Source organism: Oncorhynchus mykiss, chromosome 9 (genome assembly GCF_013265735.2).
Source record: "Oncorhynchus mykiss isolate Arlee chromosome 9, USDA_OmykA_1.1, whole genome shotgun sequence".
In the NCBI taxonomy this organism is placed as follows: domain Eukaryota; kingdom Metazoa; phylum Chordata; class Actinopteri; order Salmoniformes; family Salmonidae; genus Oncorhynchus; species Oncorhynchus mykiss.
Genome location: NC_048573.1, coordinates 39,834,964 through 39,858,990, shown reverse-complemented (window position 1 = coordinate 39,858,990; position 24,027 = coordinate 39,834,964). Strand labels below are relative to the sequence as shown.

General features: G+C 44.1%; 2 protein-coding genes and 1 non-coding gene across 7 annotated transcripts; 2 read left to right on the top strand and 1 right to left on the bottom strand.

The window, feature by feature from the left end:
- Positions 1-1,467: 1,467 nt before the first annotated feature.
- On the top strand, positions 1,468-1,583 carry LOC118966202. The gene has a single exon (XR_005053468.1). It is a non-coding gene; the product is annotated as a U5 spliceosomal RNA (small nuclear RNA).
- Positions 1,584-3,051: 1,468 nt separating this feature from the next.
- Positions 3,052-9,240, bottom strand: stac3 (SH3 and cysteine rich domain 3). Of its 3 annotated transcripts, XR_005053243.1 has the most exons (14): positions 8,982-9,240; positions 8,428-8,489; positions 8,082-8,160; positions 7,495-7,648; positions 7,292-7,389; positions 7,100-7,160; positions 6,909-7,006; positions 6,717-6,780; positions 5,838-5,890; positions 5,617-5,711; positions 5,442-5,493; positions 5,179-5,316; positions 4,015-4,842; positions 3,052-3,977 (listed from the first exon to the last, which is right to left on the bottom strand). XR_005053243.1 is itself a non-coding variant. In XM_021615647.2 (13 exons), exons 2-13 carry the CDS (start codon positions 8,442-8,444, stop codon positions 4,744-4,746), a joined length of 1,008 nt encoding a protein of 335 aa, XP_021471322.1. In that variant the 5' UTR covers positions 8,445-8,489; positions 8,982-9,240; the 3' UTR covers positions 3,052-4,743. The 3 variants fall into 3 exon arrangements, 2 of the variants coding, with proteins under 2 accessions (XP_021471322.1, XP_036843857.1); XM_021615647.2 differs by having other exon boundaries at positions 3,052-4,842; XM_036987962.1 differs by having other exon boundaries at positions 3,052-4,842; positions 8,428-8,502; positions 8,982-9,218.
- Positions 9,241-10,691: 1,451 nt separating this feature from the next.
- LOC110532047 (methyl-CpG-binding domain protein 6) lies at positions 10,692-23,908 on the top strand. 3 transcript variants are annotated; one of them, XM_021615646.2, is made up of 13 exons: positions 10,692-11,020; positions 11,992-12,192; positions 12,906-13,045; positions 13,270-13,372; positions 13,483-13,651; positions 14,094-16,259; positions 16,431-17,374; positions 17,489-17,606; positions 18,018-18,163; positions 18,265-18,924; positions 19,057-19,109; positions 21,065-21,131; positions 21,254-23,908. In XM_021615646.2, the coding sequence occupies exons 3-13, from the start codon at positions 12,930-12,932 to the stop codon at positions 21,323-21,325; spliced, it is 4,614 nt and encodes a 1,537-aa protein (XP_021471321.2). In that variant the 5' UTR covers positions 10,692-11,020; positions 11,992-12,192; positions 12,906-12,929; the 3' UTR covers positions 21,326-23,908. The 3 variants fall into 3 exon arrangements, with proteins under 3 accessions (XP_021471321.2, XP_021471319.2, XP_021471320.2); XM_021615644.2 differs by having other exon boundaries at positions 10,692-11,120; XM_021615645.2 differs by having other exon boundaries at positions 10,692-11,147.
- The last annotated feature ends 119 nt before the right edge of the window (positions 23,909-24,027 follow it).

The following is a 24,027-nucleotide window of genomic DNA, read 5'->3' as shown; positions in this document are numbered from 1 at the left end:
AAGTTGGACTGTTTGCACTTAATGTTTTTTCTTACTAATCTTTTCTGTTCGTTTGTTCAAAATGTAAAAAAAATGGATTTATTTTCTTCATTTTAGTCAGCAATACCCGGAGCATTCAGGACCCCTACCGGCGAACAATGAAACTCGAAAGAGTCATGATTTTACGATGGGGTAGGACTAGATTTAATGTTCAGCCTGAGGTCCTGAATGCTCTGGAGCAGGTTTTCAACAAGGATCTCTACTTTTTTCTCTGTTCATCTTTACATTGATCCTGACTAGTCTCCCAGTCCCTGCCACTGAAAAACATCCCCACAGCATGATGCTGCCACCACCATGCTTCATCGTAGGGATGGTACCAGGTTTCCTCCAGACTTGACGCTTGGCATTGAGGCCAAAGATTTCCATCTTGATTTCAACAGACCATGGTCTCATGGTCTGAGAGTCCTTCAGGTTCCTTTTGGCAAACTCCATTTCTTTATGGACCTCGCTATGTGCACAGGGGCATTGTCATGCTGAAACAGGAAAGGGTCTTCCCCAAACTGTTGCCACAAAGTTGGAAGCACAGAATTGTCTAGAAGGTGGAACATCATTGGAACTAAGTGGCCTAGGACGGACCATCAAAAACAGCCCCAGACCCTTATTCCTCCTCCACCAAACTTTACTTGGCACTATGCATTGAGGCAGGTAGAGTTCTCCTGGCATCCGCCTAACCCAGATTTGTCAGTTGGACAACCAGATGGTCATGCATGATTCATCACTCCAGCTAATGCGTTTCCAGATAATGCGTTACACCACTCCAGCCGCCGCTTATCATTGTACATGGTGATCTTAGGCTTCTGTGCAGCTGCTCGGTCATGGAAACCCATTTCATTAAGCTCATGATGAACAGTTGCAACCGAGGACAGACAATTTTTACGAGCTACGCGCTTCAGCACTCGGCGGTCCCATTCTGTGAGCTTGTGTGGACTACCGCTTCGTGGCTGACCTGTTGTTACCACTAGATGTTTCCACTTCACAATAACAGCACTGACAGTTGACTGGGGCAGCTCTAGCAGGGCAGAAATTTGATGAATTGACTTGTTGGAAAGGTGGCATCCTATGACTGTGCCAAGTTGATAGGCACTTAGCTCTTCAGTAAGGCCATTCTACTGCCAAAGTTTTGTCTATGGAGATTGCATGGCTGTGTGCTCAATTTTATACACGTGTCAGCAATGGGTGTGGCTGAAATAGGAAGTGGTTGTAATAATCCCCAGCATGCATTTCGTACGGAATTTTAGGCTACTAAATGTTGAAATATAATAATAATACTGCAACATGTTTCCACTACGAATGTGGGATTATTTTAATGTCAATGTAATAAAACTGTGATTTGCCAACTTTACAGTTTGGGTGATATTGATATATATAACGTCACCGGGACTTGTAATGAATTGAACGTGTTGCGAGCCGGTTCTTTCAGTCTGCAGTACACTCTGGTTTCTCTTCAGATCGCATAAATCTTTCGCCTTTTACTAAAGATTTCCGTGGGGAGGAACATTATGAGTATTAACTAATTTTTTGATGCTCGGCCTCACGGCTGGGCTTCCTACTCTTGTGAAATAAATGTTGAAGAAGTTTTGTGAGAAGGCTTGCAGGTAGTAGCTACAGGTAGTCTGCTTAATCAAGTTGTAAATAGTGACGGAAAGTTGGACTATTTTATTCGTACTTACTCTGATCTTTTCTGTTCGTTTGTTCAAAATTCAAATATTTCGACTCGTTTCGTTCACTTTAGTCAGCAATGCCCAGAGCATTCAGGACCCCTACCAGCGAACGATAAACTGAAAACTCGAAAGAGTCATGATTTTACGAGCCTCCCGTTCACATGTCGTTAACAGTACCCAAATTATTTCCTACCCAGCCTGAGACTACATATAGATCAGCCAAAAGGCAGGGCTTATTGGAGCTGTCATTTGTGACTGATACTTGTAAACGTCTGCTTTAAACTATGTAGATGTGTTGATTGATAGGCATACAAATAAGATTATGTTTTGATACATTTGAAACGAGGTTTAGCGTGGCTGCTAAGGGTATGGTATAAATAGCCAAATCCACAAATTTGAAGGGGTGTCCACATACCTTTGTATATGTATAGTGTATGTGAACCATATGCATCAAAGGTTTTATTGTATAGTCTATTGGCTTTCCTGTGACTTTGCTGGCAGATTTTCACATGCCATTTGAACATTCAGGTTCAAGTGAAACTAATCCAATCGGGTTTCAGTTGTAACAATAGAAGAGAAGCACGGAGAGGCAAGAGATAGCCAGACTTGTAAATTGGCCTAAGGAACTGAAGTTTATGTTGGAGAAACGCCATCAGTGTGTGCTCTGTAAGCAATACAGCTGTTGAAGGCATGGCAAGAGCGTGGTGAGCAGATAGATATGGTTATGGACAGCGAGGAAGAAGGAGAAGAGCTGAGTGTAGAGGGAAGAAGTGTGTTGAGGAAGAATGGCATCAAGTACAACCTGTATTCTGCTAGCTTTGATGGCTCAGAAATTTAACCTGAGGAGAGTGAGGATGAATTACCTACCTGCTTTGGCAGGTTTGGTGAAGACCTCTGTCCAAGCTTTGCCCTGATGGTCATGCAAAGGATGATTCGGGCACAGTGGGATCGACATTTTTGAAGAAAGTGGATCCCTGCCTTTTGGCTGATCTATATGTAGTCTCAGGCTGGGTAGGAAATAATTTGGGTACTGTTAAATTGGTGAAGGTAACTCAAAGTGGACTTGTGAGGATTTTCTGTGTTTCTTCAGTCCAGAGGGAGCAGGCACTTCATGTCACATGACTAGTGAAACGAGACCTGTGACTTGCTTTGCTCTCCAGAGCAGGGTCTGTCCTTTTAAGCAGATTCTTTACCCGATAAAGTCATGTTATGATATGTCAGTTATCCAGTGAGAGCTTTTGTGCCGAACCCACTGAGGTGTTTCAGATGCCAAGCTTATGGTCATATTGCAGCAGTGTGTAGGAAGGAGATTTGGAGATGTAAGAAGTGTGAAGGAGGGCATGGGACAAAGGAGCGTGTATATCTGACATTTTATTAGATATAAGGAGTAGACATGCTCCATATACGCATTTCCTTAATTTCATATATGGAGCTAGGATATTCTCCATAGTTGGACAGTTTTTACATGCATTTTTTTATGATAAAAAATAGTGTTATACAATTAAGTGTAGGGTTAGTTGTTGGTGCAAATTTAGGTAGGTAGCGGCATGCAAAAACAAAATGTGTGAACGACATGATACCGAAGAAGTAGAAGAAGAGGAAGAAGAAGGGGATGAGGAAGAAGAAGAGGAAAGTCAAATGAAGGACTAAAATTAACGAGTCACTCAAAAAAAAATATTATGTTTCTCGAGTCAGAAAAAAAGAGTAGTTCAGAAATAACGACATAAATAAATATGGTTTGCGAACTGCACATCACTAGTTGTCAACATCAGAGCCATGTATTTAGAACAAATACATGGCTCTGGTCCCCATCACTGGATCAAGATGAGTACCTGTTATGACTATTTTGTAGACAAAAGCTGAACTGATAAGGCCTACCTGTTTAGGTTAGGCATATGAGTCCTGAGTTATAGTAGACACACACATATCAGTGAATGCAAAATACTGCTACAACAATAAAGTACATTATTTCTAATTGTGAATTGATTTCATGTTTACACAATGGTCAGTCATTCAAGTTTACTATGACGGTATCACAGAGTTATATAGGTTTTGAAAGGATGCATATCAAGAAAGACAATAAATGGGATAAGCCTGCACTTGGCTGTTGGTATTTCAATAGAACATGAATAACAAATGGCTGTACTGTAATGTTACAATCTTGCATCAATGATAGGCCTGTAATGTTACAATCTTGCATCAATGATAGGCCTGTAATGTTACAATCTTGCATCAATGATAGGCCTGTAATGTTACAATCTTGCATCAATGATAGGCCTGTAATGTTACAATCTTGCATCAATGATAGGCCTACGTTAGTCTGGCAAAAGCATGTGGGTCTGTGTGTCACCATAGGTTATAGGTTATTGCTCTATATAAATTCCTCAAATACACAGCACATTGTTTTGGCAATGATTATTAAAGATGGGCCCATGCAAAAAAATAACGACATGCACTTTAGCAAGCTCCCTTTAACATGGACATCAAGGGGAAAATAAAGCTACTACAGTGACAGTAAGCAATAGCCTCCAAAATATACATTTGTTAGAATGAATAACAAAAAAAAGATGTCGAAATCCTAGCTACTTACAGTAGTTACAACCATTGCCTTTTGAACCTTGCTGAAGATCTAGTTTAAGGTTTAAGGTTGTCCAGTTTTCATCACATTAAAATGACACAAACATGTTAACTTTTTAAATTCCCACCACACACATTTACGGTCTGACCTAACACATTTCTCCATCCAGCTCGGATTGCATGGCCAGCTGACCCAGTTCAACAGGCTGGGGAGGCTGCAGTATTGGGTTACACTCAATAACCTTGCCCCCTTTGAGCCTTTACAGCCCTCAAACAGCTTACAGACTCACCAGATCAGACCTAGGCCCCTACAGGTGGAAAATGATAGTGGTGCTAGATTGGTAGTATAAAAATGCTGTGCCTGGTCACGTGTGTTCACTGGAACTGGGTTTGATGAATTGTGTGATTATGGTCCTGGTGACGGTGTGACCCAAGTCCTATGGTTGTGGTTGTGATCCGGTAAGGTTCAGATCTCCTGGAGCAGGTCGGCGGGGAAGAAGCCCAGCTTGCGGCCAGTGCTTACCTTCAGGTAGCCATTCACCTCCTCTCCCTTCTTCACCACGATCTGCAACACAACACAAAGAGGATGGAGGAAGGTGCTGTGGCTCCACAGAGGTACTGTAATCATTGCAGATGACCAGGCACACACACGCACACACACACACACACACACACACACACACACACAAACACACACACTAGCGTCATTACAGTCACTGTCCACATGCACACCTCCATCCATACTGTTCATGATCATAAAGCTGAAATCAGTTTCCTGTACAAAGAAAAACTCAACACATTATTTTCCTAGAAACATAAAGCACACCTAAATTACAGTACTTTCAAGGACGTGATAGTATTTGACTCAGGTCTGACAAACAGCGACCCATCTGTTTCTTACCTGGTCTTTTTTCAGAGTGATCTGTCCCATCTCTCTGTTTCCCACGACGGACCGTGTCACCTTGAACACCCTCTCCCCAGTTTTTATTCTAATGATGTAATTGGTGGGGAAGTAACCTGTCTTCTCACCAATCTTCCCCTGAGAATAGAAAACAGGCCTTATTTACGATGTCGACAAGAAATGAGAAGGCCAATGAGCTGGTAGAGCCATTGCTAGTTTTGATCATTGTCAGCTGGCTCGATCATCTTGTCAGGAACCATTACCCTCCACCATTCTTCATTGGCGTCATCGATTATAGTGATTCGATCACCAGGACTGAAAGACACACAAAGGTTTGTAATATTTGTATGAAATTGGATTTAAAAACGTTCACCAGACTGAAATATTGGACATAAAACGTCACTCATACAATGTAAGGAAATGTTTTAGGAAACTCACTGGAAGTCAAGGTCATCTTTCTCAATGGCCTTGAAGCGGTACAGAGCCAGGTAGTAATGGGACTGATTTCCCATGTTTCCCATCTCCTTCTTTTTCTGTAGCATACATAGACCGATGTTTGTCTACTGGTATTGACGTACCAGACAGGGTGCTATTGTTGATGTGGACGTGGTAAGTGTATACATGACGTCAGGGCTTGTCAGGCGGTTAAAGCCCCTTACCTTGTCATCTGCTTTGTCAGCCTTGTCTCCCTTCTTATCCCCCTCGGGCTTTCCTACAAACACATCACACACATGGTCTTTGTAGAGTTTCAATACAACAATGTTGAACTCCTCAACGTTTAGACCCAGCATTACAAGCCTGTTATGTAGCTCCTTGACATTCAGTGTAAGAATTTTGGGGATTTATTCTGTACTGTATGCCATTCTGTTTTGTCTGAGAAAAGGTTGACATACATACACAAAACATAAAGAACACCTGCTCTTTCCATGACATAGACAGGTGAATTCAGGTGAAAGTTATGATCCCTTATTGATGTCACTTGTTAAATCTACTTCAATCAGTGTAGATGAAGTGGAGGAGACAGGTTAAAGAAGGAGTTTCAAGCCTTGAGACAATTGAGACATGGATTGTGTATGTGTGCCATTCAGAGGGTGAATGGGCAAGACAAAAGATTGAAGTGCCTTTGAACAGGGTATGGTGGTAGGTGCCTGGCGCATCGGTTTGTGTCAAAACTTCAACACTGCTAGATTTTTTTTCACGCTCAACAGTTTCCCGTGTGTATCAAGAATGGTCCACCACCCAAAGGACATCCATCCCACTTGACACAACTGTGCAACTCAATATTAGGAAAGTGTTCTTCATTTTACATTTTTTATTGAACCTTTATTTAATGCTGATTAACAACCGCTCAGTTAGTTTACCATTCCCTTTAATGGGCTCCAATATCAAATCACATGGCACAATTTGTTTAAGTAAAACTATGTGGTTATAAATAAATACACCATATTTTTGTACAGTTGATGCAGTGGAACCATAGAGGGCACCAACTTGAATTATCACATGCGTCAATATGGACATCCTTCGTCCTCTTTCAATACCTTCTGCCTGCTCGTCTTCTTTGGGTTGTTGTGATTCCTCTTCCTCCATCATCATCATCATCATCTTGGAGGGTGAAAAATATGGTTAACATACAATTTATATTCCCTATGCAAATGTCTGTCAGTTAATGATACCGTTATTGTGACTTATCGTCATTCATTTCTCTTTTGGCTAATGTGTGCCACACTCACGTTCTTCTTGTCTTCAGACCCCTTCTTGCGCTCCTTGTTTGCCATGACAACCCCAACCCGCAGGGTGTCAAACACAGGGTCGTTACGGTTGGAGTGGGCTGGACAGGAGAACGCAGCAGAGGGAACACACAGTTCAAAATATGTTGAACACAAGTTGAACCCTTAGCTTGTCGAGATGGTTAGTATCTTACCTGCATCTGTCTGGTCACTACTGTATAGAGGGGAACTGTATGCTCGTCTGAAACCTGGGGGCTACAGGAGAGACCGCAATATGAATACGTAGAGGAATTGATGTGTTTCCGGCAACCACATGCAACATGAACTTGATCGTGATCTGACTTTATACCGATCGTGACCTAAATTATGAATAGAAAACGTCTTACAATTTTGCCAAAGCACTTCTGATACTCAACATAGGACTGGCACGAGTGGTGGATGTTGGTCTTGCAGTTTTTGCACGTTAGAGCAAACTTGTTGTTGACTGAAAGGTTGAAAATATGTACAGTAAGAAGCTAGTCAGTATGATTAAGCTTTACAGATAATATGAATAAATACAAGAGCGACTCCTGGTTCATTTTAAACTTACGGACGATCATACGAGCACAGACGTCACAGAACTTGGGCGTCTTGCAGTAGTGGTCCTTGAACTTGTGTGGTTTGTCATTCACCAATATAACAACGGGCTCAGGCTCGGGCTCCTTCTCCTCTACTTCCACCTCCTCCTCATAAACGAAGTATACCTGCAGAGAGAGAGAGTGGCTACGTCTCAATACTATTAGTGGTAGACAGCTTTCCTTCCTTCTCCCTAGTGACCACTGTTAGGAGAGGTAAAAATCAGTCTAGTCAAAATAATGCTTTCCTGTCATTGACAAGTCCACACGGTGGTTCTCTATAATGTGCAAATGTTTTTTTTTTCTTCAGTTAAGTAAATCAGTCAAGTAAAAGTAGCTTTTCATTTAACAAGCATTTTAAATATTATTTGACTTCGGGCGAGTATGTGGTCAATGAAAAAAAAGCTCTAGGTTTAGCCCATAGTGTCACCTAACTACAGAATAGAAATAGGGAACGGGGAACCCTCACATATATTACACTAATGAGCGTCCTAGCTGGCTGTAATTTTCATCTGTTTGGGGGATGGTGTTGCCAACGGTGGCAGATTGATGTGCCACTCACAGTATTGTCTTCCTCTTTTACAATATTGTCAGGAGTTGTGGGGTTGTCGTGGATATCCACCGAATGTTTATCTTCCAGTCTAACACAGACAAACAAACAGAGAACATTAAGCAACATCGAGCGACAAGGACACCTGAAATGTATTTGAGAGTGAACATTGCAGAAGAATTGTTATGGTGGCTGAGCATTTGAATTTGAACAAGTTTCACATGATTATTGCAATGAAAAATATAATTCCTAAAGATTTCCCATATTATGTTCATTAGAACCAGGGGTAACTGTTTAAAAGGACTATCCACATTCTGTACATAGTGTATTGAGTTCAGCAACATGAGAGTAGACTCACTGGTCATATTGGGCCATGGTGTGATGTGTGAGCTCTCACGCTCGTCCTGCAGTGCTACGCACCTGAGACATGAAACAGTTTAGGGAACAGAAACACTGGCTTTCAATATCACCTTCAATCTGAGAACCATTTGAACGGAACACTTGACTACTTTGGTCTAGTCTGTGGGAGTTTTAAAATGATTTACAGAACAGCTAGGTATGGGCAGGATGATTTACCCACACACACAGGCATACATGGACATACACATACACCCCCCCCCCCCCCCCCCCCCCCCCCAAGATACGCTCATCCACTCTACTATTTTGGGGAAGGGTAACTCAATCTCATCATAGCTAAATTTGGGCATGAGCTGAGAAGTTCTGGGGAAAAGTACAACGATATAAGGCCAGAAGTCTTCGCGAATATTTCCCTTCTCAATTAAAACTTAAACAATTTTCTATCTAACTAATAGCTGACCGAACAATTAAATATATGATGTCGAGTTAGAAAAGAACTGAACAGACCACACGCTAAAAACAGAGGAATGCAATATAGTTGAAATTGAGACATACTTGGTCCCACTGGTTGCTAGTCCAGTCAATGAAGAAATTGAATCTGGTATGTGGATGAATGTCAAAGGCTTTCTTCACCAGTTTGGATTCAGAGATATTCCTTTCGTGTGTGATGAGCAACCTGTCACACCGGAGACCTCCGAAACACTTCTAACTCTTGATTGGTACTTCCCTTTTGAGCTATTCTTTATGCATGTCATTTCCTAGCAGTGATCCAATGGTTAGTGGTTAGAGCAGAGGGGTGAGTGAGTAAGGGACTGTGAGGGCAGGTGTCATTGTGAGTGAGTGAGACAGCTGGGTAACTTTCAGGGCACCGATGACGAGGGGAAATCAGACCCCGCTCACAACCTTAGAGGGCAGGCCAAGACACACACAGCCTACTGTTGGCTTACTGTACAAACTGCAGGCATCATCAGAATTTCTGTAGTTTCTTGCATTTTCAATACACTGTGAACACCACATTATACTATTCCATATAAAACCTTTAACAGTTTAAATCCTTATTGAATAGGAAAGAAATTCTAAAACAGAAAGAAAAATGTGTTGTTTTTATGTAAGAGGATCAAAATAATAGAATTTGAAAATGTATTCATATTGTGGAAGACTGATATGGGAGTAGTCAGAGGTGAATCCATAGATGAAAACATGAGATTTTACAAAGGCCTATTCTTGGCCCCAGCACTGTTGAACAACAAACTGGCTCTTTATTGTATTTTTTGCGTCGGCTACCACAGAGATTGCGCGAGGCAAGAGGTTTTACTCCGCTCAAAATCTGTCCATGAAAATAAGGGGACTTATTATATGGTGGTCAACGAGTGTCGAATTTGGTCCACAAAAAAAATAATTTCTAATTTGCTACGTGTGGCTAATTTGATCAAATAAAAGTTTCGTAATGTTTAGGTTGTTACAATGCACCGATATAAGTGGATGCACGTGGCATTTCGACATACTTTGAAAAAACTACCTAATATTGAGTTGTGTTTATTGTCATATAGATAGATAGAGGACTCATCATGCATCTAACCTGTTTGAGCATGAACATTGCCACGGAGGGCTTCCACCATTTTAAAGTAGTCAACTGGGTGGGGATTCCTATGAGTTTGGAGCAATCAGTCAATGAGGAAGAAGAAAATGCACTACTTTAAATGGAGATGGCATTGGCACTGCCCGTGCTGTCACAGACGCTATAATAGCACAGATACAAAGATGAGTCCTCTATTTCAGTGGTTCCCAAACTGTGGGTCGGGACTCACTTGTGGGTTGTGGCAGGGGTCCAGGTGGGTCGTGGGATTACATTTTTGGTAATAAAAAAACAAAAATTTTAGGGATGGAAAAACGCTTTCAGTGTAAACTTCAACAACTAAAACCGAATAGAAATAGCTTAGAATCTTTAAATACTTACAATCATCAAAACAAAAACTAGACAATCAGGCCCCTATTGACTTTGTTATAATAAGAGCATAGCATTAGCCATATGGACAAATGCATTGCAGAAAAATGTGCTATAAAACGGCAACATTTTATTTCAGCTCCATTACAAAATGTGTAGATTTGCAGGAAATTAGCTTTAAAACGGTAACATTTTCGCTCTGCTGCCAAGGTTGTATTTTTTACTTATTGTATGGTCTGTGTATGTTTTTTCACCGCCCAACCCAGATGGTTGGTCAGGACACAAAAGACACCTCAATTGGTGAATCACGAAGCAATAAAGTTTGGCAAAGCCCGGCTCTATTTATCTCCATGGCTTGTTGTTGACACGTGTATCTGCCCTCTCATTGGCTGGAATGGTTCCACCCGATGTCGCTTCCTCACGCCTGCCTTCCATCTTTGAGGTCATGTATTTCCATTGTTAGAGCGGTCACTTGACTATCTTGTCAACATAGCACACAATCTTTGACTACCACTACAAAGGTCCCATTGCATTGTGGGTACAACAGTCTCTCGCATCCCAAGTGCGCATGCTCCTTAGAAAACTCCATTCTTTTTTTGCACGGAATCTGCAAGAAAAAAAATTGAAACCGTGAAATAGGGATTAAAAGGTGCATCAGCTACGCTAACTTTTTGCTTAACCTACACCGACCTGATCGAACAGTGTCTGGAGATAATAACTGAATAATTTGGCGACACGATCGGACATCGGTGGGTCTTGGGACACTACATAATCAAGTAAATGTCTGTCAATGCTAGCGAGCTAGCTTCGCCCCAAGATCATAGGCGCAGTAAAATGAAGCATTATTGCCCTTTGTTTTTAACCCGATGGGCAGATGTAGCGATATAATAGACCGGCGGAGATTTGATTGGTGGCGAAAAGACTGCACTGAAAGATTGATCATCGTATTGGCTGTCTTTATAAGGTTAACATCCAAAATAGTTTAGCATTACCAAGCCAGCTAACTATGTGTTCTCCCGCGAGCTTACAGGAGAAGACTCCAAAAACTTCGAGAGCTTGTTTTAGAACAGAACGGTTGAATGCAATTCGCTCAATTCTTCGTTATCTAGCTAGCATGCATGACTAGTTATAAACAACCATTTTTCCCCCCCAAGTTCTCATGATTAAAATTCTGTTATTTCGCACTGTGTCTATCAACCTGTCACGAAACATCAGACTGCAACATTGGCTCGTTTACGTTAGTTGGCTAGCTAGTTGGGATAAAGCTTATTTCACCTTGACGTTGGATATAGGACCTTCCTCGTTGTGCATATGATTTCGCTACTTTTCGTGTCGCTTTCTCTTGTAATATATTAGATAAGTATAGTGTGCATTTAGCTATTTTATTATCAGGTTACAAATGCTGGGTTTCCCTTCTCATTTCAACATCCAACTAGCTAGCTATTTGATACTACGCTACTGACTCAATTGAAATACAACTAGGCATGTCCAAAAATGCATTCCCTTCTATGTCTGTGTGGGTTATTGTAGCGATCAGAATTGAGAGATCCCTTTTGTTCAACATGTCATGTGTTTATTTAAAGGCTAACTAACTAGGTACATCTTTATCTTCAATTGCAGATATACAGTGGCCCGAGTGTGAGCTGCAGCGTTTTTGGAGGGGCTGACTTCTGAAGTAGGGCTAGAAGACTTAGTTCTTGGAGAGTTCTGCAAGGCGTTTGGAAGGAGGTTGGCAGAGTCTGTTCTTCTCCGCTGACACCATGGCCTTCAAACGGTGGATACCATAGCCAATACTTTCTTGGGCTTTTCAAAGATGACAAGGTATACTGGAGAAAACGACATGATATCCTTCCTCACTCATCAGCCATGCTCTGTTTGACTTTATATTGGTTTCTATGAGTTGGAACTCTGGTTGTGTTTTTGGTGGGGAAACATTGAAATCTGAATCTCAGTACTCTTGTCGTAATAGTTGTTCATTAAAGCTCTCATGCATTCATACTAGGGCTGGGACAATACCAGTATTGTGATACTCATTAGTATCGTGACAAGGAAACACAACACGAGGGTTTAACATCTGAAGGAAAAAGCTGTCATTTTTTTAAAATTTCACCTTTATTTAACCAGGTAGGATAGTTGAGAACAAGTTCTCATTTGCAACTGCGACCTGGCCAAGATAAAGCAAAGCATTGCGACACAAAGAACAACACAGAGTTACACATGGAATAAACAGGCGTACAGTCAACAACACAATAGAAAAATAAAGTTTATATACAGTGTGTGCAAATGGCGTGAGGCGGTAAGGCAATAAATAGGTAATGTTGGAAACAAATATTATGTGGTCCAAAATCCAGTCACTTTTTTATTTATTTTCCAATCTAAAGCACACAATATGTTACGTACTACAGGTTTATAAACGACTAAAGAGTTTGATCTGCTTCATGTTTCCATTTTTCCCATGGAAGAAATATTGCCCTTCTGGGATCGTCACAGCCCTAATTCATACTACATTTGTTCCCGCCACTTCTATCCCAAAGGTGCTGCAAGGCGGTTTTTACAAAATGATGGGAGGCAGTGAGAGTGGCAGTGGAGACACGGATGGAGTTCACACTGTGGCAATACAAGTCCCCATTGGCTGGCAGAGGAGAGTGGAGGACGGGCTTGTGGTGTATGTCAGGTTAGCAAGTCCAGTAACGGGCATAGTGCTTGTGTTATGAACATTTAATCTATTCCTATATGTCTTATACAATGTTATTCCGTATTATATATTCAGACTAGTCTGGGTGTGCGTTGTCTTCATTTCCCAAAAGCCGGGCTAGAGCAGGGAATTGTAAAATATATTTAATTTCCCTTCTCTTTTATTTAAAAACGAATCTCCTGCATCCGTGTCCATTCCAACAGTCCAAGTGGCACATTCCTGTCTTCACTGGAAGAGGTTAAGTCTTATCTGTTGACCGATGGCACATGCAAGTGTGGCCTGGAATGTCCGCTGGTCATCCACAAGGTAAAGGAGACCTCACTTTTCCCTCTGCATCTCCCATCTCATTTCCGCTGTGTCACACCTGATTTTGACTGCGGTTTGCTGAAGGTATGTTCCTTTATTGTCTCGGGCAGGTGTTTAACTTTAGCCTAGGGGTCAAAGTTCAGCAGCGCAGCCAGCTGGTGGGGAAGGCAGAGCAGGACATGACAAAGCTCTGTAACCATCGAAGGAAAGTGGTTGCCATGGCAGCGCTCTGTCGCAGTATGCAGGCTTCACAGCTGCCCTATGTTTCCTGTCACACAGGTAAATATGAAAAAAATAAAAATAGATCTAATATAACATAAGTACTTGTAGGATATTGTACTGCTATTACCAGTTTTCATGGTGCTATTGAAAAATTGCTCTCAGAAATGTAACTAATCGTGTTGGTTAGTTCTTTGACAATTATGGGATTTTGGGTAGTGATTAATTGTCATGCAAATGACCACAGTTATTGTCACAGTTTTAGTTTGTAGTATTGTAACGTATCATTTTGCATCTTTGAAAATGTGCTACGACATACCTAATGATTACAACACAGCTTTTGTGAAATGAATGAAAAAAAAACTTTTTGGGAAACTATATTTACTATAAAGTTGAATTGAGACCATTATGACAGTGGTTTTGTTTCGTGGTTATCGTCCGTCGTTGTCAACCATACGATTATTGTGCCAGCCCTTAATGTAGGTTTTTTGTTTGTTTGCAGAGGTCACCAGTGCCATTATGGAGAACCGAGATCCAAAGAGGATGAGAGTGGACAGGGAAGAAGAAGAACGTGGCACTTATCCCTCTAAACACCCTCTAGTCCACTCCAGGCCCAACAATAATCTCAACCACAACCCTAGTGGCAGTCCTAAATATTCCACCCAACTTGTGTATTCCTACAATGGTTCCTCACCCCTCTCACATGCTAGCACTAACTCTCATCACTCTCCTGAGATTCTGAAGAGACTGCCCCCTCCTCTCCATTTCCCTCCCACCACCTCTCAATTCTCCAGCTATGGGGCACCTCAGAGGTCCCCATGCACCCCCACGTCTCACAACTTCAGTCAGGGTCAGAGGACACCCCAGACTCCGGAAGCCCCCAGATCTCCTCATTTGGGGCCCCTCTCTCCCCTTCCTCCCTCCTCCCCTGGGACACTGGGAAGGGGAGGGCAGAGCCATCCACATGGTATCATCATTGGGTCTCTCCTGTCCCCCTCATGTTCCCCCTCTCCCCGCCAGCGCTCACGCCACCCCTCCGCCTCTTCTTCGATTTCTGAACAGGAGGTGGGAGGGGTGGTGCTGGGCGGCTACCCCCCCAGAAGGATATCCTCTTCTTCCCCACACTCTCCTCTACCCGGGGGGTCCCCTAACCTCTATTTCCCCAAATACAAGCTCGAGGACATCTTAGAGCAGTTTAGGAACTCAGGCAACGGTAGCACTAATAATCACATCCTTAACACAAACTCACTGAGCAACCAAAGCAATCCTCAGATCCTCTCTCTAGCTCTTGAAAAGGGTGAGAAGCCCACAAAGGCACCTGCTTCTGCCACCGGCTCAGGCATGGGGATCAGTGCTGGTCCTTCTGGGTTGCCTCTTGGACAGTTCTTGAACCACCAGAAGCAACCACACACAGCCTCGTTTCCTGCCAGTAGCCTCCTCTCGGCAGCAGCTAAGGCTCAGCTGGCCAGCCAGATGGCCCACGACCACAGTTCCAATTCAGCCAGCGTCCTCAGCTCGGCCACCTCTCTGGAGGTCTCGAAAGAGTCCCGGCAGTCAAAGGTAACAAACAGCACTTTACACAACAACAGCCATCCCTCCATCACTAGGCCCCTCCCTGCAGCCTCCCACCTGCTCCTCCACCCCTGCGCCACCCTCTCTCAGCCCCTAGCCTCGAGTCCCCTGCACCTCTCCCCTACAGACCGGACGTCCCACAGGAAGCGGCAGCGGCGTTCGCCCACGGTGCTCAGCATGCTGAAGGACTCCCAGGTGAGCGGTCTCAGAACCCCCGGTGACGTGCTCAACCTCTCCGCCTTGCACTCGCAACCCTCCTCTACCTCAGGCTCGTCCCACTCTGCCACGTCGGAGAACCACCTCCAGGGTCTGAGGCTCTCAGTCCGACACTCCTGCCCGCTCACAGGTCCTCAGAAGCAGCCTGACGGCGCCCTGGACTTCACTACAATCGTGGCAGGTCAACCGGATCCCCCCACCCAGCCTCTCTCCGCTCTGCTTCACCTGCTCAGTATGCAGAACGCCCAAGCCGCCGGAACCCAGCCCGGCTCTGGACACGGTACAGGAGGCACGAGGCAGAGCCCCAGGCAGTCTCCCTCTCCCTCCCATTTAAACATTAGACCATTCCCCATGCAGTCCCCCTCTCATCCCTGTACCATGCAAGGCCTGTCACAGCCCCTGTCTCCCACTCAGTCATTGTCCAGGCTTGGTAGTGCTAGTGCACAGTCTCCACATACGAAGGCCAGTCCCAAACAGAGACGGTCTCCCTCCACGGCCCTGTCCAACACTCAGTCAGCACACCATCGCAGTAGCCCCTCGCCCACCCGACACACCCCTGATAGGCTACGGCAGGCCCAAAACCAACCTATGGATGCCGCCACCACCACCTTACAGTCTCCCATGTGCCAGACCTTGCCTGACGTCAGTGCATCAGTGGAGATTGAGAGCATATCAACACTAGGCCCTGGTCTCAGCCTGGGTCATCCTCCCAACAACATCCCCACCTCCAACCATAGCACCACCGTCACCAGCTGCAGCAGCACCACCTCCCCCAGACCCCTGGATCTTAGTAACCACGTGCTGGCCCTGCTGGCAGCCTCCTCCACCACGCCTCTGGAGGAAGGGGGCCTGGACACAACCACCGGCAACAACACTGCAGGTGAGGTTGAGCCTTGAAATTCTGTCTGTAACTAGGCAAAGTCCACGGAATAGGAAAATGTATTCATTGTTCATTCGACTGTATTCGTGTTAGTTGTTGTTGAGCACTGTGCATTTTGAACAATCATCTCCCTCGCTCCTTTTCATCCGGGTTCTATTTTATCCTCTCTAGGGGTGCAAGAGCCTGAGAGTGTTGATCATCGTAGCTCGACAGTGAGCAAAACCCCAGGAGGTTGCAGCCCCGGCCCCTGCAACACCCCTTCCCTAGGGGACTCCCCCGGCTCCTTACCCTTGGCCGAAGCCTTCCCCTTCATGAGCCAGGAGCAGCTCCTCCAGCTTCTGTCTGCCACAGCCGGCCTGCCCTCCCTCTTGGATCCCACCATCCTGGGCTCCCTGCCCCTGGGCCTGTGGCTGGGTGGTCAGCAGTGTCACCTCCCCACCTCTAACACCTCACAGCAACACCATCAACTGCCTGATCATCATCATCATCAACAACAATCGGAACACCAACAACTACTGTTACAGCACGAACAACACCAAGAGCAACACCAGAAACAACAACAGACTGCCCATCTGAACCACAACTTTCCGTTTAGCCTACTCCCCTCTCTAATGGGAGGTCAGGGAGAGCTGCCTCTCAATCTCCTGGGTCTGTTGAACCCACTTCTACCCCCCTCTGCCACCCTTACCCCAGGCCAGGAGGGTGATCTGGGTATAGGGGAGAAACTGGGCCTCCAGGCTCTCCTTATGGCCTCCCTGCTCCTTGGCCAACAGCAGGCTGCCATGTTGCCCCTGTCTGGGCTGGGCCAGCTGAGCCTGGACCTCCCCCTGCAGCAGCAGCACATCCCAGCCTTGTTGGAGGGTTTGTCTCTGGATAAAGGCTCTGGACTCCTGGACCTATCGTCCCTCCCCGGCCCTGGGCTCCTTGAGGCCCTCCAGGGCCTGCTGCCCCCAGCCGAGGGGCCCCTCCAGGCCCTGCAGTCGCTCCTGCTCCCCGCTCCTCTCCCTCCCCCAGGCTTCCTCTCCCTCAACCCCACTCTGCTAAACGCTGCCCTGGGCTCTACTGACCTCCCGACCACCCCTCAGCTCCCCCCACCCCAACAACCCCCACCTCAGGTAGGCTCCCTCCCTTATTTTAGTGCTCATACTCAGTAGTTTTCCCTTGTGAAAGAGTTGGCACTATCTGTATCAGAGAGGTCAGTTTGACGTTTTGGTCCCGTCTCCATCCAGGTCTCCGCTTCAGGCCCTGATGGGGGGGTGGACACCCTCATCCCCCTGTCTGTCCAGGGGAAGGACAACCCTGTTCTCCACCAGTTACTGCCCACTCTCCTCAACCCAGGCCTACTAGGTTAGTCACAGCACCGTTAATTTCCACTGCTAGTAATATCAAGCGCTTTTGTTGCCTATTGATTCTGAAATAATTGGCTTTTAAAGTTCTGAACCCTCACTGGTTTGAATGGTGTCAGCAATATTTTTTATCTTGTATTCTTTTGAACTTAACAGCATTATTTTGGGGGTGTTTTAGAGTACTATATAGTTAGAGAACATTGAACAGAATAACTCAATTTTGACAAAAATGCTAAAAGAACCTTATAGTACCAAGCCCTCGCTATGCTGAATCATAGTTAGTATTGTCTATTACATTTAACTCTCCGAATGGTGTGTTATGCACAACTGTGGGGAACAGCTACAACAAAGCTATATCTTGTACATTACCCACATATTGATCATTTTGGTGATGAACCATGTGTCTTTGTAGGAGACCTGTCTGCTCTGACTAGCCTCCACAGTCTGCTGGGGCTAGGTGCAGGCCCTCTCCTCCTCCCCCCCGTACAGACCTCTGCCCTTGGCATGCCTCTACTCCAGGGCCCTGATGGGGCCATCAACCTCCTCAACAACATCCAGGTACTTGTTGTGTTCCGACTCCTGACACGAGCCTTGTCCTGTGATTTTTAAATATCAGTATTGGATGTTGATCACATCAGCCGTTCCTCTTCCTCCTTCAGCTCAACATGGCGCCGCCCTCCGAGGGAGAAAAGCCAACTTCCTTACAGGAAAAAGACAGCCCCGCCCCTCAGAAGGATATTCCAGCCAATCAGCTTACCCCGGAGGCTGCGCCCAGCCCCTGTCCCGTCCGTACCCCCGTGTCCCAACGTGGTGAGGGCTCCGTGGGGAGCGTCCTGGACCCCTATGCCTCCTTCATGGACACCATCTACACCTCTTTCCTCCAGGTCAGTGCTAAAGAGCAAGAAGCAGCTCAGACTGGGGCCGACGTCCTCTGTGCCTTACCCCCCTCCTACCCTGGGGAGCCCCCTGCCCCCTCCGCCCCCCTGTCCCTGAGCCCTCGCCTGGCCTGCTCCCTGAGGAACCCGGAACTGTCCCGGCTCAACTTGGAGGCGGCCCACTCCCCGGCTCAGGGCACCCCCAAACCCAGCAACGACGGCTCGTCCACACCCCTGCAGAGCAAGCCAGGGGTCCCAGAGGGCCACACTAACCCCCCTCTGCCTCCCATCTACCTTGAGGAAGCCAAGACCGAGTCGTACAGCCAGGCTGTCACAGATAGGAATGGGGACAGACCCCAGGCAGGGGGGTACCTGAGCCCCAGAGATCGGGGCAGCTGCCCCAAGGAGGAGACTGTGGGTCTGCAGCACATTGAGCAGGGCAGGGTGAGCCATAAGGATGTATTGTTTTTACCAAAATGCCATTCGTCCACAATATTGCATATTACATAACATGCAGTGAAAGATTTGAGATATAATTTGTGCCTTATTGATTTCAGTGGCCTTTTTCCCTTTCAGAACCTAACTGCCCAAACGGCGGGAGCCAGGAGGGGCAGGAAGAGAAAACAAACGTGAGCTCATTTTGATTCTGTACATTAATCTTTGATAACGATGAGCACCAACGTTCTTTTCTGCCTATCTTCTCAATGGTTATAACACTACCACTTTTCCTTAGAACAATTAAATTGAATACCAGTATGTATGTATGTATGTATGTGTGTGTATATATATATATATATATATATGTGTGTGGTGTATACAGTGCATTCGGGAAGTTTTCAGACCCCTTGAATTTTTCCACATTTTGTTACATTACAGCCTTATTAAAAAATGGATGAAATTATTTTTTCCCTCATCTATCTACACACAATAGATAGACAAAGCAAAAACAGGTTTTTAGACATTTCTGCAAATGTATTAAACATTTTAAAAACACCTTATTTACGTAAGTATTCAGACCCTTTGCTATGAGACTCGAAATCGAGCTGATGATCATCTTTGAGATGTTTCTACAGCTTGAATGGAGTCCACCTGTGGTAAATTCAATTGATTGGATAGGATTTGGCAGAGATGCCAGATGGAAGCCACTCCTCAGTAAAAGGCACGTGACAGCCCGCTTGGAGTTTGCCAAAAGCCACTTAGGACTCTCAGACCATTAGAAACCAGGTTCACTGGTCTGATGAAAACAAGATCGAACTCTTCGGCCTGAATGCCAAGCATCACGTCTGGAGGAAACCTGGCACCATCCCTACAGTGAAACATGGTGGTGGCAGCATCATGATGTGGGGATGTTTTTCAGTGGCAGGGACTGGGAGACCAGTCAGGATCGAGGGAAAGATGGAACGGAACTAAGTACAGAGAGATTCTTGATGAAAACCTGCTCCAGAGTGCTCAGGACCTCAGACTGGGGCGAAGGTTTACCTTCCAATAGGACAACGACCCTAAGCACACAGTCAAGACAATGTAGGAGTGGCTTTGGGACAAGTCTCTGAATGTCCTTGAGTGTTCCAGCCAGAGCCTGGACTTGAACCCAATCAAACATCTCTGGAGAGACCTGAAAATAGCTGTGCAGCGACGCACCCCATCGAACCTGACAGAGCTTGAGAGGATCTGCAAGGAAGAATGGGAGAAACTCCCCAAATGCAGTTGTGCCAAACTTGTAGCGTCATACCCAAGAAGACTCAAGGCTGTAATTGCTGGCAAAGCTGCTTCAACAAAGTACTGAGTAAAGGGTCTGAATACTTATGTAAATGTGATATTTCAGTTATTATTATTAGTATTAGTATTATTTTTAATACATTTTCAAAAAAAATTCTAAAGATTTCAAAACTGTTTTTGCTTTGTCATTTTGGGTTATTGTGTGTGTATTTTGATGGGGGGAAAAACTATTTAATCCATTTTTTGAGTAACGCTGTAATGTAACAAAATGTGGATCAGGTCAAGGGGTCTGAATACTTTCCGTATGCACTATATGTGTGTTCGACACCTTGTAGAGCATGCATCGATGAATTGAGACTGTTCTGAGGGCCAAAGGGAGTGCAACTCAATATTAGGAAGTTGCATGGACTCTACAAGGTGTCGAAAGCGTTTCACAGGGATGCTGGCCCATGTTGACTACAATGCTTCCCACAGTTGTCAAGTTGACTGTGTGTTCTTTGTGTGGTGGACTATTCTTTATACACGCGGGAAACGGTTGAGCGTGAAAAACCCAAGCAGCGCTGCAGCTCTTGACACAAACCTCTGCACCTGGCACCTTGTTCAAAGGCACTGAAATCTTTTGTCTTGCCCATTCACCCTCTGAATGGCACACCGTACACAATCCATGTCCCGATTGTCTCGAGGCTTAAAAATCCTTCTTTAACCCACGTCTCCTCCCCTTCTTCTATGTGGATTCAACAGGTGACATCAAGGGATCGTACTGTAGCTTTCACCTTGTCAATGCACGTCATGGAAAGAGCAGGTGTCCTTAATGCTTTGTACACTCAGTGTGTGTATATAGTGATATTCATTTCTTTGTGTGTCTTAGGCTACAGAATGTGCTGGAGGATTTCCGAGATCTGGATGCTCCAGCCCTGGAGGAACCCAAACCCACGGTAAAGCACCAGACCTTCCTGCAACTCTCTCTTTTAACATAATTGGACCTATTATATCACCTCAGTTGCCACGGCCTGTTTTCTAACAGCAGTTCTGATGCTGACGTGTGTCTGTGTTATAGGTGGTGCTGCTGAAGCCTGAGAGGTCGGTCCGGGGCAGGAGGCGGCGGGGGGCCAGGTCCCAGAGACAGTGACTGTTTCCCCTTCACCGCCAACCTCACCCACTATCACTGCTTTATATTGTCCTGGCTCCCCCACTGTTTTTCAACTGCACTACTATATCGTCATGCCAGCCTCTTACCTTTGAACAGGAGTGATCTAGATAAAAAATAAACATAATTCTGTGGATGCTTTCACTTAGGAGAAGACCCGTCTTAAGTCTGTGTGGTTGCTTGGCGTTATTGATTGAGATCCGTTATGATGTAAGTGTTAGAATTGTCTACAAAAAAAAACCTGTACTGTTTCTCAGTGCGTTTACTGTGAGTCAGGATAAGAGTATCTACTTGAATGACCTACGTTTGCTCTCTGTTTGAGATTGTATGATATGTGTGGTTTGTGTATGTTCCAAGAGTGTTTTTGAGATGCTAGACGTTGTCCCTGACCACAGATCTGGGATCAGATAACCCAAATCCTTATGAGGATACAAAATATATCTAATCCTGGACCTGAGTTGTGGGGCAACTTATACCAACTCCTAGAGATGCTTGCTGTTGCTGAGCCCTTTCACTGTGGTAGTCATACAGTATGTGTACCCAGAGAGAGAGAGAGAGAGACCATGCATCTGTGCCAGACAGTCTCGGGCTTCTCTGCAGACAGACACACTACTACCCAACACATAGCCTTGGTGTGGAAACCATGCAATGGCAAAAGTAATAATTCCCAATCAGGGGGTGTATCACAAAGCAGGATCAATGAGTTGGCTAGCAAACTCTCCAGCCTAAATATTCTGAAGTCACATTTTCAAGTTCATAAAGATAATGTGAAATGGGCATGACTTGACACTACTAACAACCCACATTCAAGATAAGCTTTCAGGGCAGGACACTTTTTTTTCTCTCTCCAGTTTTCTAAAAATGACACACCCAAATCTATCTGCATGTAGCACAGGCCCTGAAGCAAGGATATGCATATTATTGATACCATTTGAAAGGGAACACTTTGAAGTTTGTGGAAATGTGAAAGTACTGTAGGATATATAGCACATTAGATCTGGTAAAAGATAATACAAAGGAGAAGAAAAAAAACATGTTTATTTTTTACATTTATTTTTGTCTTTGAAATGCAAGAGAAAGGCCAATAAATGACTTAGGAATCTAGGAGCAATTTAGATTTTGCCCACTAGATGACAGCAGTGTATGTGCAATGTTTTAGACTGATTCAATGAACTATTGTGTTTCTGTTCAAAATGTTGTATCAAGACTGCCCAAATGTGCCTAATTGGTTTATTAATACATTTTCAAGTTCATAACTGTGCTCTCTCCTCAAACAATAGCATGGTATTATTTCACTGTAATAGCTACTTTAAATAGTACAGTGCAGTTAGATTAACAAGAATGTAAGCTTTCTGGCCCTATCAGATATGTCTATGTCGTGGGAAATGTTCTTGTTACTTACAACCTCATGCTAATCACATTAGCCTACGTTAGCTCAACCGTCCCGCAAGGGGGACACCGATCCTGTAGAGGTTTTAAATGTACCAGCTCGATCTGGTGGTCATGTTTTGTGATACACTCGCAACATATTCTCTGTGTGATGTTTAGCAAACAATGTACATTTCAATTATTTCCTTTCACGGGAGTGGCTGAAGAAATAGTGTGTTGAGATATACATCCAAGTCAACAATTATTGGCACCCTTGGTAAAGATTGAACAAAAATTTAAAAAAAAAAAAATCCTAATCCTAATACTGAGCTATTGTATGCTCCAAAATGTTTTAAAATTCTATTATTTTATACAATTGGAAACAAAGAGATTTTGTTTAGTAAGAAATGTTTTTTCTCAAAGATAGGGGTCAAACTTATTGGCACTTCTGAATTCAATTCCTTGAACTCACCTTGTGAGGATAATGGCACTGAGCCTTTAAACATTTTATCTTTTTGATGTGATTGGAGAACACATTGGTTTTGACCATTCCTCCATACATAATCTTACCAGATCTTTGATACCCTTTGTCTGTTCTCATGGCCTACCCTCTTCAATTCTAACCACAGATTTTCAACGGGATTCCAGTCCAGAGACTGAGATGGCCATTACAATATGTTGTGACATTTGTTAAACAAAATCTATTTCTCTCAAAAAGTTGTATTAGTATAAAAGAAATATAATTGTCCATGTTTTTTTAGCATACAATATCGCTCAGTAGTTGTATTTATTTTATACATAATTTTTTGCCCATCTTGTGTGGGTTTGTAACGCAATGTATTTTTGGTGGGATAGAGTTATACTTTCTTTGTCCTTCAAATGGCTTTGCTCTGTACACTATCTGCCAGCCCAATAATACTGGCATCTCTTACTGTATTTAAATAAAATGAAAAGAAGCAGATTATGCAATTTCTACACTTGGAGATTTGTAAATATGTACAGCTAATGTGTTTTATTTTGATTTTATATTGTTAGAGAGACAACAATGAATTGTGAATTTTGGGGGAATTGTAATTAAGTATTTTCTCATACCCTTGCTTTCAATACTTATGTTTAAAGATTGAATTGTGGACTGTAGCTTTCTTTTTATATGGGAGTCTTTTTTTTATTTAATATTAAACTATTTACAGAAAATGAGCCTTCTTTTGTGTTGGTATTTGCAACTAATAGTAGGCTTCATCTACTGAATTGTATCTAGCAAACCTCTTATTTGCAAATTCATGCTTGAGACAGTGGAAAAAGCCCAGGAGCCCAAA

Bases quoted from the DNA above. Each gene is read 5' to 3' on its own strand.
- LOC110532047 (XM_021615646.2), top strand. From the start codon at position 12,930: ATGATGGGAGGCAGTGAGAGTGGCAGTGGAGACACGGATGGAGTTCAC. The intron at 16,260-16,430 runs GTGAGGTTGAGC...TATCCTCTCTAG, and splicing joins CACCGGCAACAACACTGCAG to GGGTGCAAGAGCCTGAGAGT. The intron at 17,375-17,488 runs GTAGGCTCCCTC...GTCTCCATCCAG, and splicing joins CCCAACAACCCCCACCTCAG to GTCTCCGCTTCAGGCCCTGA.
- stac3 (XM_021615647.2), bottom strand. The intron at 5,891-6,716 runs GTATTGAAAGAG...ATGTGTTTGTAG, and splicing joins AGAAGACGAGCAGGCAGAAG to GAAAGCCCGAGGGGGATAAG. The intron at 4,843-5,178 runs GTAAGAAACAGA...GTTGTGTTGCAG, and splicing joins TCACTCTGAAAAAAGACCAG to ATCGTGGTGAAGAAGGGAGA.